Source organism: Neophocaena asiaeorientalis, unplaced genomic scaffold (genome assembly GCF_003031525.2).
Source record: "Neophocaena asiaeorientalis asiaeorientalis breed wild unplaced genomic scaffold, Neophocaena_asiaeorientalis_V1.1 scaffold508, whole genome shotgun sequence".
Lineage (NCBI taxonomy): Eukaryota > Metazoa > Chordata > Mammalia > Artiodactyla > Phocoenidae > Neophocaena > Neophocaena asiaeorientalis.
In genome coordinates, this window is record NW_020172179.1 from 1,327,109 (window position 1) to 1,350,426 (window position 23,318).

General features: G+C 38.5%; 1 protein-coding gene across 2 annotated transcripts in view; it reads left to right on the forward strand.

The window, feature by feature from the left end:
* PRKAR2B (protein kinase cAMP-dependent type II regulatory subunit beta) overlaps positions 1–23,318 on the forward strand; it is a 107,744-nt gene that overhangs the window by 14,648 nt on the left and 69,778 nt on the right. For both annotated transcript variants that reach the window (XM_024761138.1, XM_024761147.1), the window contains exon 2: positions 15,439–15,474. In XM_024761138.1, coding sequence (XP_024616906.1) covers positions 15,439–15,474 — 36 coding nt within the window. The remainder of the gene's footprint in view (positions 1–15,438; positions 15,475–23,318) is intronic.

Below are 23,318 nucleotides of genomic sequence, written 5' to 3' on the forward strand. Positions count from 1 at the left end.
CCTCCCCTCCCCTCCCCTCTCTCCTCTCCTTTCCTTTCCCCTCTCTCCCTTCCATCCTGTCTCCCTGCCTCCCTCCTTTGCTTCCTTCCTTCCTTCCTTCCTTCCACATTCTGGTTACTAATCTTTTGTTGGTAACATGCATTGAAAAAAATTTTCTCCCAGTTTTGGGCTTGTCTTTTCATTTTGTTTATGTAGGTTGAACAGAATTTCCTTTGTTTTCTCTTCCAGTGTTACTGAGATGTAATCGACATACAGCACTGTACAAGTTTAAGGTGTACAGCATAATGATCTGACTTAAGTACATCATGAAATGATGACCGCAGTAGGTTTAGTGAACATCCATCATCTCATATAGATGTAAAAGAAAAAGAAAAATGTATTTTTTCCATGTGATGAGAACTCTTAGGATTTACTCTCTTAACAACTTACATATGTAGCACACAGCAGTGTTGATTATATTAATCACATTTTACATTACATCCCTAGTACTTATTTATCCTGTAACTGGAAATTTATACCATTTGACCATCTTCATCCAGTTGCCCATCCCCTCAACCCTTGCCTCTGGTAACCAAAAATCTGATCTCTTTTTCTATGAGTTTATTTATTTGTTTGTTGAAGTATAATGGACCTAGAACACTATGTTAGTTCCTGGTGCACAACATAGTGATTCAGTATTTGTATACACTGCAGAATGATTACCATGATAAGTCTAGTTACCATCCCTTGCCATACAAAGATATTACATTTTTACTGACTATATTCCCCATGCTGTACATTTCATCCCCATGTTCTGTAACTGGAAGCTTGTACCTCTTAATTTCCCTCACCTATTTCACTCTTTTCATTCATGTTCATACCATTTAACTCAAGAACAGAATTTCCTGATTTTATTGTAGCCTAACATTAATCCCTTCCTTTATACTTATACTTTTTTGTGCCTTAAGGAATCTATCTCTACCTCGAATTAAAAAGATAAGCTCTTCATTTTCTTGTAGAAATGAAAAAGTCTTGAGTTTCACACTTAAAGTTTTAATCCATCTATAATTTATTTTTGTGCCTGGTATGAGATGAGAATCTCATTTCATTTTTTAAAAATATGCATCATTTATTGACTTTTTTCCCTCACTGATTTTTAAACATCAATTTTCCATTTTTGTGTGAAGGTACTTACAGTCTATTCTGTTCTGTTGGTTTGTCCATTCTTTCGTTACTCTCTCTTACTCCTAATATGACTTTATATGGTCCTGATATGTGGTAAGTTAAGTACATCCACCTTACTTTTCTTCAGAATTGTTTAACTATTCATGGGCTTTTATTATTCCACAGAACTTTTAGGATGAGGTTCTTCAATGATGTGAAAAACTTTATTAGGTGTTTGTTGGAATTTATAAACAAATTTGGAGACATAAATATTCCATATACATTGCATATCTCCATTTATCTGGTCTTCCTTTCATTTCTTCAGTGTTATTTCATTTTCTACATAAAGGATTTTCTTGTCTTTTCTTAGTTTAATTTCTAAGTAACATATTGTTTTTGTTGTTATTATAACTGGGAGATTTTTCTATTATTCTAATTAGTTGTTACTGAGAATATATAAAAAGAACTGTTAAAACTCAATAACAAAAAGCCCATCAATCTGAGCAAAATCCAACTGAGCAAAGGCCTAAACAGTTTAATAAAGAAGACATAAACGAAAATGGCCACGTGGGAAGACGTGGAGTTAGTGTCTCCCCACCACTAGGGTGCCTGCCAGCCCATGGTGGGGGACTCTGATGCCCAAGGAGACGGGAAGAACCCCAAAGTGAACCGGTAGGATGTAGGGGGACTGAGGGGAAAGGAAAAGTGGAGGCCAGACAGGATCAGCGCCCCTGTGGCTGGGGAGATGAGGAGAGGCAGGTGGGAGGGACTCTCCAGGAAGAGCGGGAGAGGAGTGGAGGGCATTTGCCTGGCCCACTCAGGCCGGGGAGCCTGCTGAGCTCCCAGGCATATCCCCTGCCCTCCAAGTCCCCTCCAGGCTGCGTGGGTCCTTGGGGGCACAGGAGGGAGGCAGGGGAGAGCAGGAGAGGCAGGTGGGAGGGGCCCTCCCAGACTGGAGGAGCAGGAGAGGAGAGGAGGGCATTTGCCCCACCCACTCGAGCCCCGGAAGCCTGCTGGACTCCCAGGTGAGGTCCGCTGCCCTCTGAGACCAGGGGTGGGGGACATGCCTGGGCCCCTTCTGTTCCTTGAGCCTAAGCCCCGCCCCCCACTGCCCCCAGAGCCTTTTCCAGCCCTGTGGGTCCTGAGCATTGGCCCCGCCCACTACCCAAACCTCGCCCTTGCTTAGGCCCCGCCCTCCACAGCCAAGGCCTTCCCCACCCACCTTTTTTAAAATTTTCCCTCCTCCTCTTTTTTACTATTGTGGTACTGATGTACCTTCCAGTTGTTTATTCATCTATATTTTTATTTTTATATTCTTCCTAACATATCTGTTAGTTTCCTAGTCTAATTTTATTTTTTTCTTTGTTATTGTTGTGTGTTTTTTTGTTTGTTGTTTTTTGTTTGTTGTTTTTGCTGCCCCAGGTGGCTTGCAGGATCTTGGTTCACAAGCCCAGGGTCAGGCCGAAGCTCCTGTGGTGGGAGCTCCGAGTCTGAACCACTGGACTAACAGAGAATGCGGAAATAGAATGGAGGCATGGATTGAGAAAATACAAAAAATGTTTAACAAAGATCTAGAAGAACAAACAAAGATGAACAACACTAGGAAAAATCAATAACAGAATAACTGAGGCAGAAGAACGATTAAGTGGGCTAGAAGACAAAATGGTGGAAATAACTGCTGAGGAGCAGAGAAAAGAATGAAAAGAATTGAAGACAATCTCAGAGACCTCTGGGACAACACTAAACACACCAACATTCGAATTCTAGGGGTCCCAGAAGAAAAAGAGAAAAAGAAGGGGTCTGAGAAAATATTTGAAGAGATTATAGTCGAAAACTTCCCCAACATGGGAAAGGAAATAGTCAACCAGGTCCAGGAAGCACAGAGAGTCCCATACAGGATAAACCCTAGGAAGAACACACCAAGACACATATTAATCAAACTAACAAAAATTAAATTCAAACAAAACATATTAAAAGCAGCAAGGGAGAAACAGAAAATAACATACAAAGGAATCCCCGTAAGGTTATCAGCTGATTTTTCAGCGGAAACTCTGCAGGCCAGAAGGGAGTGGCAGGATATACTTAAAGTGATGAAAGAGGAAAACCTACAACCAAGATTACTCTACCCAGCAAGGATCTCATTCAGATTCGACGGAGAAGTCAAAAGCTTTTCAGACAAGCAAAAGCTAAGAGAATTTGGCACCACCAAACCAGCTTTACAACAAATGCTAAAGAAACTTATCTAAGCAGGAAACACAAGAGAAGAAAAAGACCCACAAAAAAACCCCCGAAATTAAGAAAATGGTAATAGGAACATACATATCAATAATAACATTGAATGTTAATGGATTAAATGTCCCAACCAAAAGATACAGACTGGCTGAATGGATACAGAAACAAGACCCATATATATGCTGGCTACAAGAGACCCACTTCAGACCTAGGGACACATACAGACTGAAAGTGAGGGGATGGAAAAAGATATTCCATGCAAACAGAAATCAAAAGAAAGCTGGAGTAGCAATACTTGTATCAGGTAAAATAGACTTTAAAATAAAGACTGTTACAAGAGATAAGGAGGGACACTACATAATGATCAAAGGATCAATCCAAGAAGAAGGTATAACAATTTTAAATGTTTATGCACCCAACATAGGAGCACCTGAATACATAAGGCAAATGCTAACAACCATGAAAGGAGAAATGGACAGTAACACAATAATAGTAGGGGATTTTAACACCCCACTTACACCAATGGACAGATCATCCAAACAGAAAATAAATAGAGAAACACAAGCTTTAAATGACACAATAGACCAGATAGATCTAATTGATATTTATAGAACATTCCAACCAAAAGTGCCAGAATACACTTTCTTCTCAAGTGCACATGGAACATTCTCCAGGATAGATCACATCTTGGGTCACTGATAATCAAGCCTTGGAAAATTTAAGAAAATGAAATCGTATCAAGCATCTTTTCTGACCACAGCGCTATGAGATTGGAAATCAATTACAGGGAAAAAACTGTCAAAAACACAAATACATGGAGGCTAAACAGTGCACTACTAAATAACCAAGAGATCACTGAAGAAATCAAAGAGGAAATCAAAAAATACATAGAAACAAATGACAATGAAAACACGATGACCCAAAACCTATGGGATGCAGCAAAAGCAGTTCTAAGAGGGAAGTTTATGGCAATTCAGTCTCACCTCAAGAAACCAAAATCTCAAATAAACAATCTAATCCTACACTTAAAACAACTAGAGAAAGAAGAAATGTACAAATTCTTGGAAAGGTACAACTTTCCAAGACTGAACCAGGAAGAATTAGAAAATATAAACAGACGTATCACAAGTATTGAAATTGAAACTGTAATTAAATATCTTCCAACAAACGAAAGTCCAGGACCAGCTGGCTTCACAGGCAATTTCTATCAAACATTTAGAGAAGAGCTAACACCTATCCTTCTCAAACTCTCCCAAAGAATTGCAGAGGGAGAAACACTCCCAAATTCATTCTATGAAGCCACTATCACCCTGATAACAAAACCAGAAAAAGATATCACAAAAAAAGAAAATTATAGACCAATATCACTGATGAACATAGATGCAAAAATCCTGAACACAATACTAGCAAACAATGCAACAGCACATTAAAAATATCATACACTATGATCAAGTGGGATTTATCCCAGGGATGCAAGAATTCTTCAATATATGCAAATCAATCAATGTGATACACCACATTAAGAAATTAAGGGATAAAAACTATATGAACATCTCAGTAGATGCAGCAAAAGCTTTTGACAAAATTCAACATCCATTTATGATAAAAACTCTCCAGAAAATGGGCATAGAGGGCACCTACCTCAACATTATAGAGGCCATATATGACAAACCCACAGCAAGCATCATAATGATGAAAAACTGAAAGCATTTCCACTAAGATCAGGAACAAGACAAGGATGTCCACTCTCGCCACTCTTATTCAGCATAGTTTTGGAAGTCCTATCCACAGCAGTCAGAGAAGAAAAAGAAAGAAAAGGAATACAGATTGGAAAAGAATAAGTAAAACTGTCACTGTTTGCTGATGACATGATACTATATGTAGAAGATTCTAAAGATGACATCAGAAAACTACTGGAACTAATCAATGAATTTGGTAAGATTGTGGGATACAAAATTAATGCACAGAAGTCTCTGGCATTCCTATATACCAACAGCGAAAAATCAGAAAGAGAAATTAAGGAAACACTCCCATTTACCATTGCAACAAAAAGAATAAAATACCTAGGAATAAACCTGCCTAAGGAGGCAAAAGACTTGTGCCCAGAACACTATAAAACACTGATGAAAGAAATCAAAGATGACATAAACAGTTGGAGAAATATACCATGTTCTTGGATTGGAAGAATCAATATTGTGAAAATGACTGTACTACCCAATGCAATCTACAGATTCACTACAATTCCTATCAAACTACCAATGGCATTCTTCACAGAATTAGAACAAAAAATTTTCCAATTCGTATGGAAACACAGAAGACCCCAGATAGCCAAAGCAATCTTGAGAAAGAAACATGGAGCTGGAGGAATCAGGCTCCCTGCCTTCACACTATACTACAAAGCTACAGTAATCAAGACAGTATGGTACTGGCACAAAAACAGACATATAGATCAATGGAACAAGATAGAAAGCCCAGAGATAAACCCACGCATCTATGGTCAACTAATCTATCACAGAGTAGGCAAGGATATACAATGGAGAAAAGACAGTCTCTTCACTAAGTGGTGCTGGGAAAACTGGACAGCTACATGTAAAAGAATGAAATTAGAACACTCCCTAACACCATACACAAAAATAAGTTCAAAATGGATTAATGACCTAAATGTAAGACTGGACACTATAAAACTCTTAGAAGAAATCATAGGAAGAATACTGTTTGACATAAAGCACAGCAAGATCTTTTTTGATCCACCTCCTATAGTAATGGCAATAAAAACCAAAAATAAATAAATGGGACCTAATGAAACTTAAAGCTTTTGCACAGCAAAGGAAACTATAAACAAGACGAAAAGACAACCCTCAGAATGGCAGAAAGTATTTGCAAATGAAACAACAGGCAAAGGATTAATCTCCAAAATACACAAACAGGTCATGGAGCTCAATATCAAAAAAGCAAACACTCCAGTTAAAAAATGGGCAGAAGACCTACATAGGCATTTCACTAAGGAAGACATACAGATGGCCAAGAGACACATGAAAAGCTGCTCAACATCACTAATTATTAGAGAAATGCAAGTCAAAACTACAGTGAGGTATCACCTCACACTTGTCAGAATGGCCATTATCAAAAAATCTAGAAACAATAAATTCTGGAAAGGGTGTGGTGAATAGGGAATCCTCCTGCACTGTTGGTGGGAATGTAAATTGATACAGCCACTATGGAGAACAGTATGGAGGTTCCTTAAAAAACTAAAAATAGAAGTGCCATATGACCCAGCAATCCCACTACTGGGCATATACCCTGAATAAACCATAATTCAAAAAGAGGCATGTACCACAATGTTCATTGCAGCTCTATTTATGATAACCAGGACATGGAACCAACCTAAATGTCCATCAACAGATGAATGGATAAAGAAGATGTGGCACATATACACAATGGAATATTACTCAGCCATAAAAAGAAACGAAATCGAGTTATTTGTAGTGAGGTGGATGGACCTAGAGTCTGTCATACAGAGTGAAGTAAATCAGAAAGAGAAAAACAAATACCATATGCTAACGCATATATATGGAATCTAAAAAAAACAAAAAAATGGTACTGATGAACCTAGTTGCAGGGCAGGAATAAAGAGGTAGACATAGAAAATGGACTTGAGGACATGGGCTGCGAGGGCTAAGCTGGGGTGAAGTGAGAGTAGCATCGACATATATACATTACCGAATGTAAAATAGTAGTGGGCTGGGATAGGGAGGATGGGAGGGAGGCTCAAAAGGGAGGGGATATGGGAACATTTGTATGCATATGGCTGATCTGCTTTGTTGAGCAACAGAAACCAACACAGTATTGTGAAGCAATTATACTCCAACAAAGATCTATTAAAAAAAACCCAAAAGGGCTTCCCTGGTGGCGCAGTGGTTGAGAGTCCGCCTGCTGATGCAGGGGACACGGGTTCGTGCCCCAGTCCGGGAAGATCCTGCATGCCGCGGAGCGACTGGGCCCGTGAGCCATGGCCGCTGAGCCTGCGCGTCCAGAGCCTGTGCTCCGCAACAGGAGAGGCCACAACAGTGAGAGGCCCATGTACCGCAAAAAAACAAAAACGAAAACAAAAAAACCCAAAAGACAAATGTCATTTGGAGTACTAAAGACTTGGGAAGTCCTTTAATTAATAAACCTGTTTTATTAAAAAAAAAAAAAAAAGACTTAATGGCCAATAAGCCCATGGAAGGGTGCTCAGTATTTTTAGTTATTAAGGAAATTAACATTAAAACCACAGTGAGTTGCCACTAAACACAAGAATGGCTAAAATGACATACCTTATGTTAGCAAAGAGATAGAGCAACTGGAAGTCTTGTTTATTTCCTATGAGAGTATGAAATGGTACAAAGCGTTAGGAAATCAGCAGGTTTTTATAAGGTTAAACATTCACTCACCTATGAACCAGCATTCCCACTCTAGGCATCTGCTTAAGAAAAGCAAATGTATATGTTCACAAAACGATTTGTATAAAAATATTTATAGAAGTTTTATTCACAGTAGCCCAAACTGGGGAAAAAAAAAAATCAACAGGAGAATGAATAAACAAATTGTAGTGCATTCACACAATGAAATACTACTCAGCAATAAAAAAGAACTATTGATCCTCTCAACCGTGAGAATAAATCTCACATTTATATGAAATTCATGGAACGGCAGAGCTAAGCTATGGTGGTAGAAATCCTAACAGTAGTTTCCTAAGGGATAGTGGGAATTGACGGTAAGGGGGCTTGTGGAACCTTTCCAGGGTGTTGGAAATGTTTTATATCTTGATTGGAGTGTTGGTTATATAGGTGTATGCATGTGTCAGAACTCAGTGAGTTGTGCATTTCATTGTATGTCAGTTTCACCTTGATTAAAAGTAAAACTGTTGGAAACATGGATGCTTTTGAAATCCTCTTTTCCACATTTTAATTGAGAAGTGTCATTGCTTTCTGCACTGATTATCTTGTGAAATTTTTCATTATTTTTGCTGGAAACTAGCATCTGGGTTACATTTTTGTAGTTATGGGGCATAAGTGGGACTTCTTTTTGCAGCCTGTACAAAAAGCCAAATGCCAGTCAGTCAAGGTCTGCTGTTTTTAAGTCTGTTTTACGTTTCAGCCAGTAATGTATTTTAATTTATGGGTTTCATAAATAAAATATGTATATAAATTATCACTTACATTTGTCCAAATAATCTTTAAGTATCAGGGAATACCTTTATTATACTAATTTTTCATTAGCACTTTTCATTCAGTATTTGTTGAACCAGATACATATTATATCAAGCAGTGTTCTAGGCCCTGGGGATACAGTAGTAAAACAGCCAAGGAAGGATACTGCCCTCCCAGTAGTGTGCAAAAAAACACAGTAAAAAACACAGTAACACACAGTAACCACACAGTAAACATAATGTACTAGATGTCTTCTGATAATGCTTAGAAGAAAAGAAGCAGGATGATGTGACTGAGAGGACCTGGAGAATGTTTAGAGAAAGGCTTCTTTAAGAGGAGACATTTGAGCTGAGCCTAGAATAGCAGGAACATCTTAATTCTGTGAAGACAACGGGGAGGATTTGAATATGGTATTTTCTAAAACTGTACTTTTATGATTATGCCAACCGTAATCACATTCCCCTGATTGTTTTCTCAGTCTTCATTTCAGAGCCCTTTATTTTCCTTAATTACCCTTTTCTGGGTCTGTTTTACTGTGACTTCAGGGATGTGTGACAGTTCAAACTCTCTGAGCTTTTGGTTTTCCTAGTATTGTTAGTGGTCTAGTCTGGAGTGTTCACTCTTACAAACAAAACATTAGTTTCCATAAATCTGCTTCGCATATACATACTTGCACATACTTGATCCCATACATTTAGAAGAGACAGTTTTAGCATATGTGGAAGCAGAGATTGAATTGATGTAAGTTTTTTTTAATTAATTAATTTATTTTTGGCTGTGTTGGGTCTTCGTTGCTGCACGCAGGCCCTCTCTAGTTGCAGTGAGCGGGGCTATTCTTTGTTGTGGTGCAGGGGCTTCTCATTGCTGTGGCTTCTCTTGTTGCGGAGCATAGGCTCTAGGCACGCGGGCTCAGTAGTTGTGGAACGCAAGCTCCAGAGTGCAGGCTCAGTAGTTGTGGCGCACAGGCTTTAGTTGCTCCGCGGCATGTGGGATCTTCCCAGACCAGGGCTAGAACCCGTGTCCCCTGCATTGGCAGGTGGATTCTTAACCACTGCGCTACCAGGGAAGTCCCTGAATTGATGTAGTTTTGACAATGACCTTTCCCATCTCCTGCTTTTCTTCTGAGCTCACATTTTAAAATCCTAAAAGTATTTGGGAGCCTTTTTCTCGACATTGGTATTGCATCAGCTCTGTGTGTGGTTTTAAATGCTTAGCTACCTTAGGACTCTGCTAGCTAAAGCTATATTTTTCTTCCTGTTCCTAAGAGGGAGAATCCTCATGAATTAAAAAGTAAAGGTGGCTTCCCTGGTGGCGCAGTGGTTGAGAGTCCGCCTGCTGATGCAGGGGACACAGGTTCGGGCCCCGGTCCATGAGCCCACGTGCCACAACTACTGAAGCCCACGTGCCCTAGAGCCCGTGCTCCCCGACAAGAGAAGCCACCACAATGAGAGGCCTGTGCACCACAACGAAGAGTAGCACCAGGTCACCGCAACTAGAGAAAGTCCGCGCGCAGCAACGAAGACCCAACACAGCCAAAAAAAAAAATTAATAAATAAATAAAAAAAAACAGTAGAGAATCAAGTTCCTTTGTAAGCAAAAGTAACTAGGAGTGTATTTTCCCCCTATGGTAATAGTTATATTTTATGACCTCAGTATTTTAGAATATCAGTTATATTTTGAGGAGTTTGCTTTGTGAATAGAAAGAACAAAACTGTGCATCTTTTTAGTGGTCTTTAAAGCTGGCATTTTTTAAAAGCTGAATGTCTGTTTCATTTCATTCAGCCCTACCTGCAGCCATGCTCCGTGTGTAGGGTAGGTTGATGCCTGATCTCATGCTGTATAATCAAAAAGGAAGAAAATTGGTCCCCCAAATGCCAGCCTCTCAAACAGTTCCCATCATGTCCAGTCAGAAGTACTGTGAGCAGACATGGCTTTAACAAAGACACAGAAAATATAGTCCTTTTCAGTGTCAGAAATTAAACCTGTATAAAAAAGTTTGAAAATTATGCTTATTACATTAATTAGCAAAATATTTCAGGTTTTGTTGTTTATTTGCTTTCGTTGCTGTTGATATTTTAAAAAGTTAATTCTTCCTTGGTTCAAGGGTGAGCCTTATTTCAGTTTTAATTTTTGAAGTCCAGGCATAAGAGAAATTAATTTACTCTGAGCTAAGTATTTATTCTATCAAATATAATTAGTTAACAGGGTTTCAATTGACATAATTTCTAGAATCTTTTATTTAGACAGCAGATTTGGAAAGTGTTTATTGCTAGAAAAGGCAACTCCTAGGAGGCTAGGTGTGCTAACTATTGTGCTGACTCCAAGATTGTTGTGTACATCTCACTTCAGGGCATATGAACACTTCTGCAAAAGTCCATTTAACCAGTGTGGCTCCAATATAGATAGGGTGGCTGTGTGTGTGTGTGTGTGTGTGTGTGTGTGTGTGTGTGTGTGTGTTTAATGACCATAAATCACAACTCAGCGCTCTTATTTCTTTAACCTGGAACTTCTCTCCCAGCATTATGCTCAGAGGGGCAAACTATCTGCATGACTATCAACCTGGCTTTCCTTTCTGAAGGCCATACTCATTGGTTCATGCTTTCAATTGACTGCTTTTGTTTTTATAGAATTTCTTAAGTTTTCTACGGAACTTCTCTTTTTACCTAAATTTTTCTGTTAAGGCAGCTGCGTGCGTGGCATAAGCCCTTGCAGTCATAGTATGTGAAAATACCCCCGACTTGGTCAAGCTCTTCAGAGGCAGGGACTCTGTCACATTCCCAGTGCCCGGCATCCACATCCAATAAACAGTGGAATAAGTGGGACAAGGAGACTTGCTCTGTTTACTTCACAGAGTTGATTGATTCACGCCACAGCTGTTAAATCAGTGCCTCTTATCTACCAGGCACTGCTTATCTTGGGCTTCAGGCATAAAGAGGTGAGAAGATAAGCAGGTCCTGCTGGCTCCGCGAAACTCCAGTCACAGGTGTGGGAGGCTGTTTTCACTGCTAGGAACAGAGAGGCTCATTCAGCCACCTCAAGTAGTAGAGAGTTTTTCCTGTAAGGATACTCCAGGATTAAAGAAGACTTGAATCAGTTATACTTCTGGGGGCTGAGGCATTAAGACCCGTCTAGTTTGGGAACTGATGGGATCTCTGGATAGACAAGCGCAAAGACATTCATAGGAACACAGGACTCTCCGTATTGCGCTGGAATGGCGCTTGGGAGAAAGTCAAACCTACATAAACATTTCTGTATTTTTCCTTAGGATTCATTAAGATCTTAGGTTATATCTCCTTAAAATGTTAGGGGCGTTTAGTATATTCTTAAATCATATTTGTTTCTCCAGGCAGATAATATGTTTGCTATATTTTCCCTTCTATATTCTCCTAGTTGTGTGTGTGTGTGTGTGTGTGTGTATAAATACACTTACAGAATATCTATAGAATAGGAAAATACAAAGGTGGAAACCAAGAGTCTGAGGAAACCTAATTTGACTTAGCACATTTTAAAGCATCATCTATTAACTTTTTTGTGAATTTGTGCTGCTGTTTACTTTGTATATGCAAAAAATGTTAAGATTGGTAATATTAGCTCATAGTAAACATCAGTCTCTTATATTTGAATAGGAATTTATAGTTTACGGGCACTTTCAAAGATGTTTATTTATTTTTTCATAAAACCCCCCTTGAATTACGGAGGGCAGATCTTACCTTGCATGTTTTTTAAGTTGAGGATTTAGGTCAAAGTTATACGATTCATCCAAGCTTTCCCGGAAGGCGATGGGGCCAGCAGTGGAGCCCACGCCTCCTGACCCCAGTCGGCGCCCGGTGGTGCGTCCTTCCTCATCTTCCTCCTGCTCCCCTTCCCTGTACTTGGGTTCCTGGGAGAGAAAACACCAGGCACCCCAAGCCCAGCTGCACATCGCTTTACTTACAGCAGAGTCTCCACCCTGAATCTCAATCTTCTTCCCCATTTTGGTAACTAAACTAAAAAGTCTAGAAAAATTGTGAAGGTTATTGTTAGCTTGCCAAGAGTTGGTACAGGAAACACTTGTGTTTCATCCCTGCAAGTGGATATGAAGGGATATGTTTTGAGGGATTGGAGTTTTGGTAATTTTGTCAAAACCCAGTGTTTACCTTAACTACTGGGTACCACATGCCTGGTGCCCCCATCTTCTTAACTGCCCAGTCCTGTGCCCCATTTACTATTGGGAAATGGAAGTCACAGTCATAGAACTTCTCTACGCACAATTTAAACATTGATATAATTTCTAGCAAAAATATAAAGGAGAAATGAGGCAATTTATAGTAAGTAAAATGTGTTTCAGCAGGTATGTGCTTACATGTACACAAGAAAGCATAATGCAGTTAGATTCTCCCACTTACATACAGAATCACTAAGAATATGAAAGCTGCGAATGCAGTCTGATCAGGTGTATTGTACTGGTTATTCAGATACCACAAGTGATACAGCAGTGACATCATTTTTTGAAATGATGAACATCTATTCGTAAAACTGCAAACAAAACAAAAATACCCCCCAAAACCCCCAAATTCCTTTGATTTATGTTGTATTTGTGTTGTAGAAAATCTGATGTATATTAAAACTGCATATAATAATCGTATTTATGTATATACAGTGTTAGAATTTAGGCTCAGGTGGTTATAAATTGACTTGTTTGCCAACATGAATGTCCAGTGGGATATGTGAAAGTAGTGCAGGACAAAAGTTTTGGGATTCATGATAGTTCTCTGTTGTATAGGATTGTCCTGTACGTGGTCTGTCAGATGCCAAGGATGTCTTCTGAATTATTGTGACAGTTGAAAATATTGCTCCCACAACTTTAGAATACACCTCCTAGATGGTGATGCCACTTCGTTGAAAATCTCTGCCTTAAACACTTCAGAAAGACACAGGGAATTCGCCGGCAGTCCAGTGGTTAGGACTCCATGCTTTCACAGGGAGGGCTGGGTTCAATCCCTGGTCAGGGAACTAAGATCCAACAAACCGTGCAGTGTGGCCAAAAAAAAAAAAGGCACAGAAACCTAAGGGACCGCAAGGGAACAAAGATGCCCCAACATTTCAAACCAGAAGCTCACAGTGCTGTGATTTCATTGTCTAGAGAGACTAGAGGGGGAGGAGAGTGTCTGCTCTGTTTTTTGCCCCAAGGCTGAGATACGCTTTTTACCTTCATCTTGCCTTGGGCAGCCAGCACTATCTATTCTGCATTCCTGTGGTTGAAGTTTCCCCTGTCCTTGTAGCTTGCTGGGGAGGCTTTTTTTAGACTAGGTTCTGAAGGAGTTGTGCAAAAGGGGGTTGAAGGTGTCCAAGAAAACTGATGAAAGTTTTTTTGTGCGTGCGATATATAAAATATAACTACACTTTACCTGATGAAAGGTTTTTATATAAGTAATTTGTGACTTTGCAGCTATATGGCTGAATTATTTTGGTATATAAGTAGTGGGAATTTTCTCTTGCTCAGTTTAGAGTATATAATTTTGCTATACATTATAGTGTTTTAATAATTGGGTTTGTGAATGATTTCACGCAGTTAATCCTTAGTAACAATGGAGATCAATATGGAAGGAAATATTTACCTGTTACGTGGTGATTTCAGGCGTCAGTATTTTTGCTTTCTGTTCTTGGTGGGGCAGCATTTTGGTGCTAGAAGTGCCTGCGTTGGAATTCTCAAGCTCTGCCACAGGGTGACTATGTGATCTAAAGCAAACTAATCCATATCTCTGAGCCTTACTGTAAAATGTTGTCATCAATAATGTTGCGGTGCTGCTACTTAATAGAATGGTTGCAAGGATTAGTGTGAAACATCTGACAGTTTTCTTCCAGTACTTATTCTGAAGCATCTGTATTTTTTGTACTCTATAACCATAATGCTGACAAAAATTTTAAGTCTTCTTTTTTTACTTGACCTATTTCCATAGTGTAAACAGTCTTTATAATTACTGTTTAAAAAGTATTGAAGTATTAAAAAGAATCATAGCAGACCCATGACATCCTGCTACTAAAATGTACAGTGTAATACATGGTGTCCTTTCTGTGTATAATATGAACTGTAAACTTACCTGCTTCTCTCAAGAAATAAAGTTTTTAAAAACCTAATGTCTTGAGATAACTGTAAGATATCTGTAAGCAAAACCAAGAAGAAACAACAGAGCTAAGTTGAATGCAGGGCGTGGGCCAAGGTTGGGCTTACCAGCTGAGCAATGCACTCCCATACACCAGCCTGAAATTGCAGCCTTCCACAGATAGATTTGCATATCATAGACCTTTGGGTCGCACAAAAATTGTCAAAACCACAAATATACCATCCTTTACCTAATAATGATATCAGTATATGTGAGCATTTTTAGTTTTGTTTCCAAATATTTTCACTGTAACAATGATGCTGTTGAATAGATGTGTGTGTGTGTGCGCACACGTGTGTGTATCTTTTTCCTTCTCTAGTAATACTTCTTTAGGATAAATTTCTTAAAAGTAGAGTTACTCTCTTAAAGGAGACACACCTTTTATGACACTAGATGTAATTGCCAAATTGTTTACAAAAATATTATATAGGTTGGCACTGTCCCAGTTAAGTAGTTTCAGCCACACATAACTAGGGATTTTCATTTGAAGTGTGTTGGGAGGACTAATTTAACAGGTGAAATATTGATTTTAATTTATATTTCTTTGGCTACTAGTGAATTTAAACATTTAATTTTCATATATTAATGTTTTTTCTTCTTGCATTGTTTATTCATTCATATCTTTCTCCTATTTAATTTATGGGATCACTTAACAATTTAGGTCGTTTTCAGGGTTTTGGATAAATTAAAATTTTATCTAATCACATTATTCCGCTTTTCTCTTTCAGCTCCAGTAATAAACCGATTTACGAGGCGTGCCTCAGGTAAGTCTGATGATGGATTTTGCTCACTAATGGTGGCATTTTTAAAATGGATTGGATAAGAAGGTATGAAAAGAATAATTGCTATAGAGTAATAACTTATTTGTCAGTCATTTTCCCAGAAAACACAGCCATCTGATAAAATCAAGAACTAGGAAATAATTGGAAATACACACTGAGTGGCTAAACTTAAAACAGCACTGTGCACTGAGGCTAATGTATGGAGACTCTTGCCCCAATTTGTTTATTTCTGCTCTTGATAAATTATTATCTACATGGTTATCTGGTTTGCCAGTCACAGTTTAGAAGAAGTAATTTAGAACTTGGGTAAAGGACACTCTAGAAACAGGGAGGGATGGAGAGTTTTTAATAAAGGACAGGAAAACTTATAACACTCCGATATAAGACCTTGTCATCATGGGGTCCTATTCAGAATAGGAGCAAATTGCTTTATATTTGTTCCTGCCCCAGGAGCTATTGCTGTCCTAGAGATACCACAGTAACCTTCTGCATATTCACAGTGAGGGTGACCTTAACCATTGACAGGTGCTTGAATTTGGTTCACTATACTGGGCACCACCTGCATTACATTGGTGGGGAAGTAAAGCATTTCTATCCTAAATGAGTTTGGGCGCTGAAATGGATAAACTATTGTTTGGAAAATTCACTTCTGTGAAATACCTTCTTCTCTAAAGATAGAGGACAAGTGAAGTACTACCATGTTTGGTTTGAGAAAATGACTTTCTTTTATATATAACTAGAGTTTTTTGGTTGAAAAACACAAGAAATAATTTCAAACAGATCATCTTTGACATTTATATAATACAAATGAGTCATTTGTTTCATAAAATTACCTAATTTCCATTTGTGCTATATTATTAAATGTGTTTTAAGATTGAGTTTTATTTTTAATTTGTCAGCAGTTACTGGTATAATTTACTCTTATTATGTGGTGACCAGGTCTATAAGGAAAAAGACAGGGATTAGGATAATACGCTGTATTGTGATGGTACCTACTTTATCCTCCTGAGCTTTTTGTAATGTTGAGGCATATCTATTTTTAATGTTGAAAACAAAGTGTAGATTATAATGCCTTTCATGGAATGAGAGATTATGTCAGTAAGGCATCAATCAGACTTTATCCCAGAGTAGAGCTATCAGGAGTGATCATATTCTGGTGTAATATGTAGTCTTTCATGAGCAGTGGTGGAAACAGAGAGGAACAATAAGACAGAATCAGTAGTGAGATATCTTGTCTCTGTGATGTAAGATTCTTTCTGTAGGAACACAGTTAAGACTCTTAAAATAAATTGTCTCCTTTCTGCCTCAAACTGACATGAGACATTTATTTCTGGGCAAATTCCGTTAGTATTTGTTGTTCAGTATACTTAGCATCAGTTGAAGGATCAGGGGCTCTAGTATATAGGTTCGTTTTGAAACACCCTATTTCACTCCTCACCACCACTGTTGAATCTGTGTCCAATGTATCTCAGCAAGATTGGCTGGAAATGTAGACAAGCTAGAATGCTGGCAAAGAAATACACGTTCAAGTCAAATGTTGCATTTATTCCAAGTGACAGGCAATAGGAAATGCCAGTGAAAACAACAGGGAGCAGTTCGATTTAAAGAAAAATGAAATGATACCACGTTCAAGAGTCATGTTGTAAAAGCCTTAAAAGGTGTAAATATTGTTACCCTAATAATATAACATGCTGGAAAGCACTATGAGAATGAATTTTGACATTAATTATTGGAAGGAAAAGAGAATTGACTTATGGAATACTCCTGATGGGTCAGGCACTGTGGTAAGCATTTTATACACATTTTCAGTCTTTCAGGCAAGGGAAATAAAATTATATTTACTGCCTTGGATAAGAAGAACAATGGTCTTTGTCTAAAACTTTTTTGACAAAGAAAGCAGAAACTGTCTTAAGACATCTTGGGGAGGAAATTCTACAGTTCTCTTTGTTAATTTAATCTAGTGGTGAAAAGTAATTCAATGCAGTAGTTGACTTCAATTTCTTTGGAAGTAGCATTTCCTGAACATAAAAAAAATAGACATCTACTTAAAATAGGGAAATTCATATCTGATAATTAAAAATATTTCTTAGGATATCTTTTTTTGATAAAGTTTTAATTCAAAAATACTTTTTCTTTTCAGAAGTAAATTGTAACTTTAAATTTGTAATGTAATACCTGTAATTTAAGGGAAAAAAAATAAGTCAACCAGAAACGTAGGATACAAGAGTTTACTTCTTGATACAAGAGTTTATTTCTTACTCATCTATTTTTTAAAAATTTATTTTATTTATTTATTTTTGGCTGTGTTGGGTCTTCGCTGTTGCGCGTGAGCTTTCTCTAGTTGCTGCAAGCGGGGGCGACTCTTCGCTGCGGTGCAGGCTTCTCATTGCTGTGGCTTCTACTGTTGTGGAGCACGGGCTCTCGGTGCCCGGCATTCGGTAGTTGTGGCGCGCAGGCTTTAGAGTGCAGGCTCAGCAGTTGCACAGGGCTTAGTTGCTTCGTGGCATGTGGGATCTTCCCGGACCAGGGATCGAACCTGTGTCCCCTGCATTGACAGGTGGATTCTTAACCACTGTGCCACCAGGGAAGCCCCTTACTTGTCTATTTTTTAATAATAATTACAACAATAAGTACTGTATGTATACATTATAACAATAAATATACTATGTGTAGTGCTAGGTATTCAATCACTTTTGATTGAATGAAAATTTAAAAATAGTGTGTTATGATATAGTCCTGATTTGACTGAGTTTCCTACATCTGTGAGGTTTTGGCTTTTGATATTCATACTGCACCTATCAAAAGTAAATATTTCAACCTGAATACTTCAAACAAAACATTTCTCCCCTTTATACATTTTTCTTTTGTTATGGTTCATGAGGATGAGGGCAATGTTTATATTAAGGATGTGTTTAACAAATACATAATTTCAGATCATTTTTATAAATAACACTGTTTCTGCTGAACTCTCCTCATGTGTTTTCAGTGCCTGCCCACAAACCTGTTGGTTTGTATTTCTATAAGTAAAAGGAATCAGTTTCACTCAGTATTTTCAAACAAAATTCATTCCTAGAATTTTAAGAGTTTGTAGCGGTTTCAGGGTTTCATAAGTTCGTTTTCCACTTGGTTCAGGAATGAAAGGCATGTAGTGGAGTGTGATTAATGGATAAAAACAGGTGGGCATTTGGAACAGTAGGGTCTTGCCTTATACGGTAGAGAGGATAAGTTCTACAAAACTTATGATGATGAAACTGTCAGATTATTTTTTTAACATCTTTATTGGAGTATAATTGCTTTACAATGTTGTGTTAGTTGCTGCTTTATAACAAAGTCAGTCAGCTATGCGTATACATATATCCCCATATCTCTTCCCTCTTGGGTCTCCCTGCCTCCCGCCCTCCCTATCCCACCCCTCTAGGTGGTCACAAAGCACCGAGCTGATCTCCCTGTGCTATGTGGCTGCTTCCCACTAGCTATCTATTTTACATTTGGTAGCATATATATATATATACATGCCACTCTCTCACTTTGTCCCAGCTTACCCTTCCCCCTCCCCATGTCCTCAAGTTCATTTTCTAGTAGATTTGCGTCTTTATTCTCATCCTGCCCCTAGGTTCTTCATGACCTTTTTTTTTTTTAGATTCCATATATATGTGTTAGCATATGGTATTTGTTTTTCTCTTTCTGACTGACTTCACTCTGTATGACAGACTCTAGGTCAATCCACCTCACTACACATAACTCAGTTTCGTTTCTTTTTATGGCTGAGTAATGTTCCATTGTGTATATGTGCCACATCTTCTTTATCCATTCATCTGTCGATGGACACCTAGGTTGCTTCTGTGTCCTGGCTATTGTAAACAGAGCTACAATGAACATTGTGGTACATGACACTTTTTGAATTATGGTTTTCTCAGGGTATATACCCAGTAGTGGAACTGCTGGGTCGTATGGTAGTTCTATTTTTAGTTTTTTAAGGAACCTCCATACTGTTTTCCATAGTGGCTGTATCAATTTACATTCCCACCAACAGTGCAAGAGGGTTCCCTTTTCTCCACACCTTCTCCAGCATTTATTATTTGTAGATTTTTTGATGATGGCCATTCTGATGGGTGTGAGGTGATATCTCATTGTAGTTTTGATTTGCATTTCTCTAGTGATTAATGATGTTGAGCATTCTTTCATGTGTTTGTTGAAAATCTGTATATATTCTCTGGAGAAATGTCTATTTAAGTCTTCTGCCCATTTTTGGATTGGGTTGTTTGTTTTTTTGATATTGAGCTGCATGAGCTGCTTGTAAATTTTGGAGGTTAATGCTTTGTCAGTTGCTTCGTTTTGTCAGATGTTTTTTGAAATCCAGGTAAATGTATCTCTGGTATCTTCCTGACAGCAGCCCATAACCTTTGTTTGCTTGTTTGTTTACTTATATTTTTATTGAGATATAATTGACATGTGACATTGTGTGTGTTTAAGGTATACAGCATGTTGATGTGATACATTTATATATTGCAGTATGATCATCCATAACTTTACAGTACCCCATAATCCTAGTGTTAAACAAAAGAAAAACTGCTTTTGTTCTTTTTTAATCCATTTATACTCTGAGTAATCACTTCTTATCTTATGTCTTTTTAAATACACAGAAGTCATATACATAATCTATTTTAGAGTTTTGATATAATTAGCACTGACAGTTTTGCATTTAATTTCTCTTAGAGCTTATTATGGACTTTCTGTTTTGGAAGATTATTCTTTTTGGTGGAAAAATGGGAAACATACCATTTATTGTTGTAATTATTATTAAAAATTATTGGTAGTAGTAGAGGTAGTAGCTGAATAAATCTTTGAAGAGTAAAACTTCAACCAAACAACAATTCTGTTGCTTTGTTGTTCATCTAGTATATTATATGGGAAAGACCCTAAGATGTAGAGTTATACAGACCTGAGTTCAAACCACCCATTTACTGTGTAAATTTGCTTGTAAGTTATTTACCTCATTGAGTGTTACTTCCTTATTTTCATTTTCTTTCATTTTGGGATCACAGCAGCTGTATTCACTTTTGTTATGATGGTTAAGTTAGATGGTTTTTTTTTTGTTGTTGTTGGTACGCGGGCCTCTCACTGTTGTGGCCTCTCCCACTGCGGAGCACAGGCTCCGGACGCGCAGGCTCAGCGGCCATGGCTCACGGGCCCAGCCGCTCCCTGGCATGTGGGATCTTCCCAGACCGGGGCACGAACCCGCGTCCCCTGCATCGGCAGGCGGACTCCCAACCACTGCGCCACCAGGGAAGCCCTAGATGGTTTTTATAAAGCAGAGTGTCTAGGCTCTCAAAAATGTTAGTGGTCAGCTCTCTTGAACATAGTTTAAGACAAAACAAAACAATAAAATGCTCATCTCTGTGTCTTAGTCTGTCATAAAAAGGCCTTAAAGAGTCATAACACTATTTGATGTTCATCCTTTAATATGGGCCTCTCTTTTTATTGTTTGTACATTAAAAGTTTTTTAAAAAAGAGTATAATGATTTTCCTCTGTGGTTTTGGCTCTGAATTGAAAAACAAATTGAAATGACCCATTAATCTTGAGCCAGTGCCTTCTCAGGAGGTCAGACCTCTCTCTGAATTTTTTTTAATCTCAGGATTTTATTTTGAAAAAATCAAGCTTATAGGAAAGTTTGAGGAATAGTTCAATGAACGCCTTTATCTAGATTTCCCAGCTGTTATTATTTTGCCACATTTGTATGCTCTTTTCTTTCCTTCCTTGCACATGCACTGACACACTTTTAGTTTTTTAACTGAACCTTTTAGGAATCCTAAATACCTCATGCATGTCTCCTAAGAACAAGGACATTTTCTGAATAACTTAATGTGCAGGGAATTTAACTTTGATACAATGCTGTTATCTAATCTATAGTCTAGACTCCAGTTCCTCAGTTGTCTTTCTGTGTCCTCTCTCTCTCTCTCTTTTCGTTCAAGCTCATCCAAGGATTTTATATTGCATTTAATTGTCATGACTCCGCTGTCATTGTCTTTCACAAAATGGCTCCCTGAAATTTTGAAATCTGCTTTTTTAGAGCTCTGACGGTTATCCCCAACAGTGGGGCAGTTCCTGGTTATCACCTGTTATCAGTTCTTACATTGTATGGGCATGTCCACTGTCTGGTCACGATGCCCCATTGATTGCCATGTATTGCTTTCACGGATTGCTGTTGAGCACTACTTGCTCTAATATGTCATTATTTCTTATAATAGAAGTGAAAATGGAGCTCCAAATTATGAATTGGCTAATTTTCTTTTCACGTGTAGATAATTAGCCACTCTTCAATTTTTAGCCATAACATGAGCATTGAATTTTATGGTATATTTTTAACAGATCTAAAATCTTCTAATTTTCCCTAAACTAGCATTTGGAATAATTCAGAGGTGAAATTAACTTTTGAATCTCACACACCCACTGTGTAAAATGGCACATTAAAAACTCAGTAAAATCACCCCAGACAGAAACTGATTAAGTCCCCAAGAAACGTAGTGAAATAGCAGAAGTTCAGATCTTGTCTTGAATCTGATTCAGGGAACATATGCTTCCTTGATTCAGGAAACATATGCTTCCTTCTGTTTTGTTTTGGAAAGATTTTGTAGCCTTGGTATTAGTTTTTATTTTAAAGTTATTTGACAAGAGCTTTTAACCCCCAAATTATTTTTTCCCAGAGGTCATTCTCATACTTTCAAACCAATTTGCTAGTATGAATATATTTACATTTATATTTTGTTATTAGAAGCTCATTTCAAGCTTGGTAATCACCAACACTAGACAATGCATTCCAGGAGAATACTACTTTAATTCATTTACTAATCTGTTCAGCAGACGTTTACTGATTCTTTACTTTGTGCCAGATACAGTGCTAGGGATGCAAGAAGAGTAAGATAGGGCCCTTAGGAAGTTCACAGTCTAGCAGGGAAGCTGGCTGTGACTCAGAGTGTGCTAAATACCACAGTATCCACAAAGTGAAAAGCAGAAAATGTATAGTTCTTCCCCGGCATGGTGCTATTTGAGCTGGACTTTAAGGCTTATGACATGGGTTTCAGCAGGAAGATAAGAGTATTTGTGTTTTATCACTAGTAAGGGCTGTTTTTATTATAAGTCCTTTTTCATAGTATGCTGCTCTGCACTTGACCTCTGCCATCAGTGGCGTGGAGTAAGCAGATGCCCAAGGCCATGGACAGCAGCGGCTGAAGGCCAGGAGTTATTTTTGCGTTTAACTTAACCATTGCTTCAAAATGTTAGCATGTCTCTTATCAGGGGAGGCAGTTTAGGCTCTGGATTGAGACCTGGGTTGAAGTATTTGCTACTCACATATCCACTTACTAAAAGTGTGTGTGTGTGTGTGTGTGTGTGTGTGTGTGTTGGTCTTAGTTGCCTTTGTTCTCCAGGTAGAACATGGAGATAATACCTATCTCACAGAATGATTGTACTGATTAAACAGAAGATAATCCATGAAAAACACTTCACACTATATTCTCCCCAGTTTAGTTTCACACTTTCAGCCTGTTGTCCACATGGGTCTCCTAGACGGGCAGGGGGCTTCAGGAGCCTGGACTGGATTTGAGGGGGGTCATAAGTAGCTCATGGACTGCAAAGCTTGACACAGAGAATTCTTTAGAAAGATGACACCCTGGGTGGGGCTGAGATCAAGAGTCAGACAGTTCCACTGAGACAGCTGGGTGAAACCAGAGGTGCCCGCGCTGGGCAGGGAGCTGCAGCTGGAGAGGGCCTCTGAGAGGCCAGAGCACAGATCCCGGGGCTCTTTGGGGAGGGAGGGGTTCCAGAC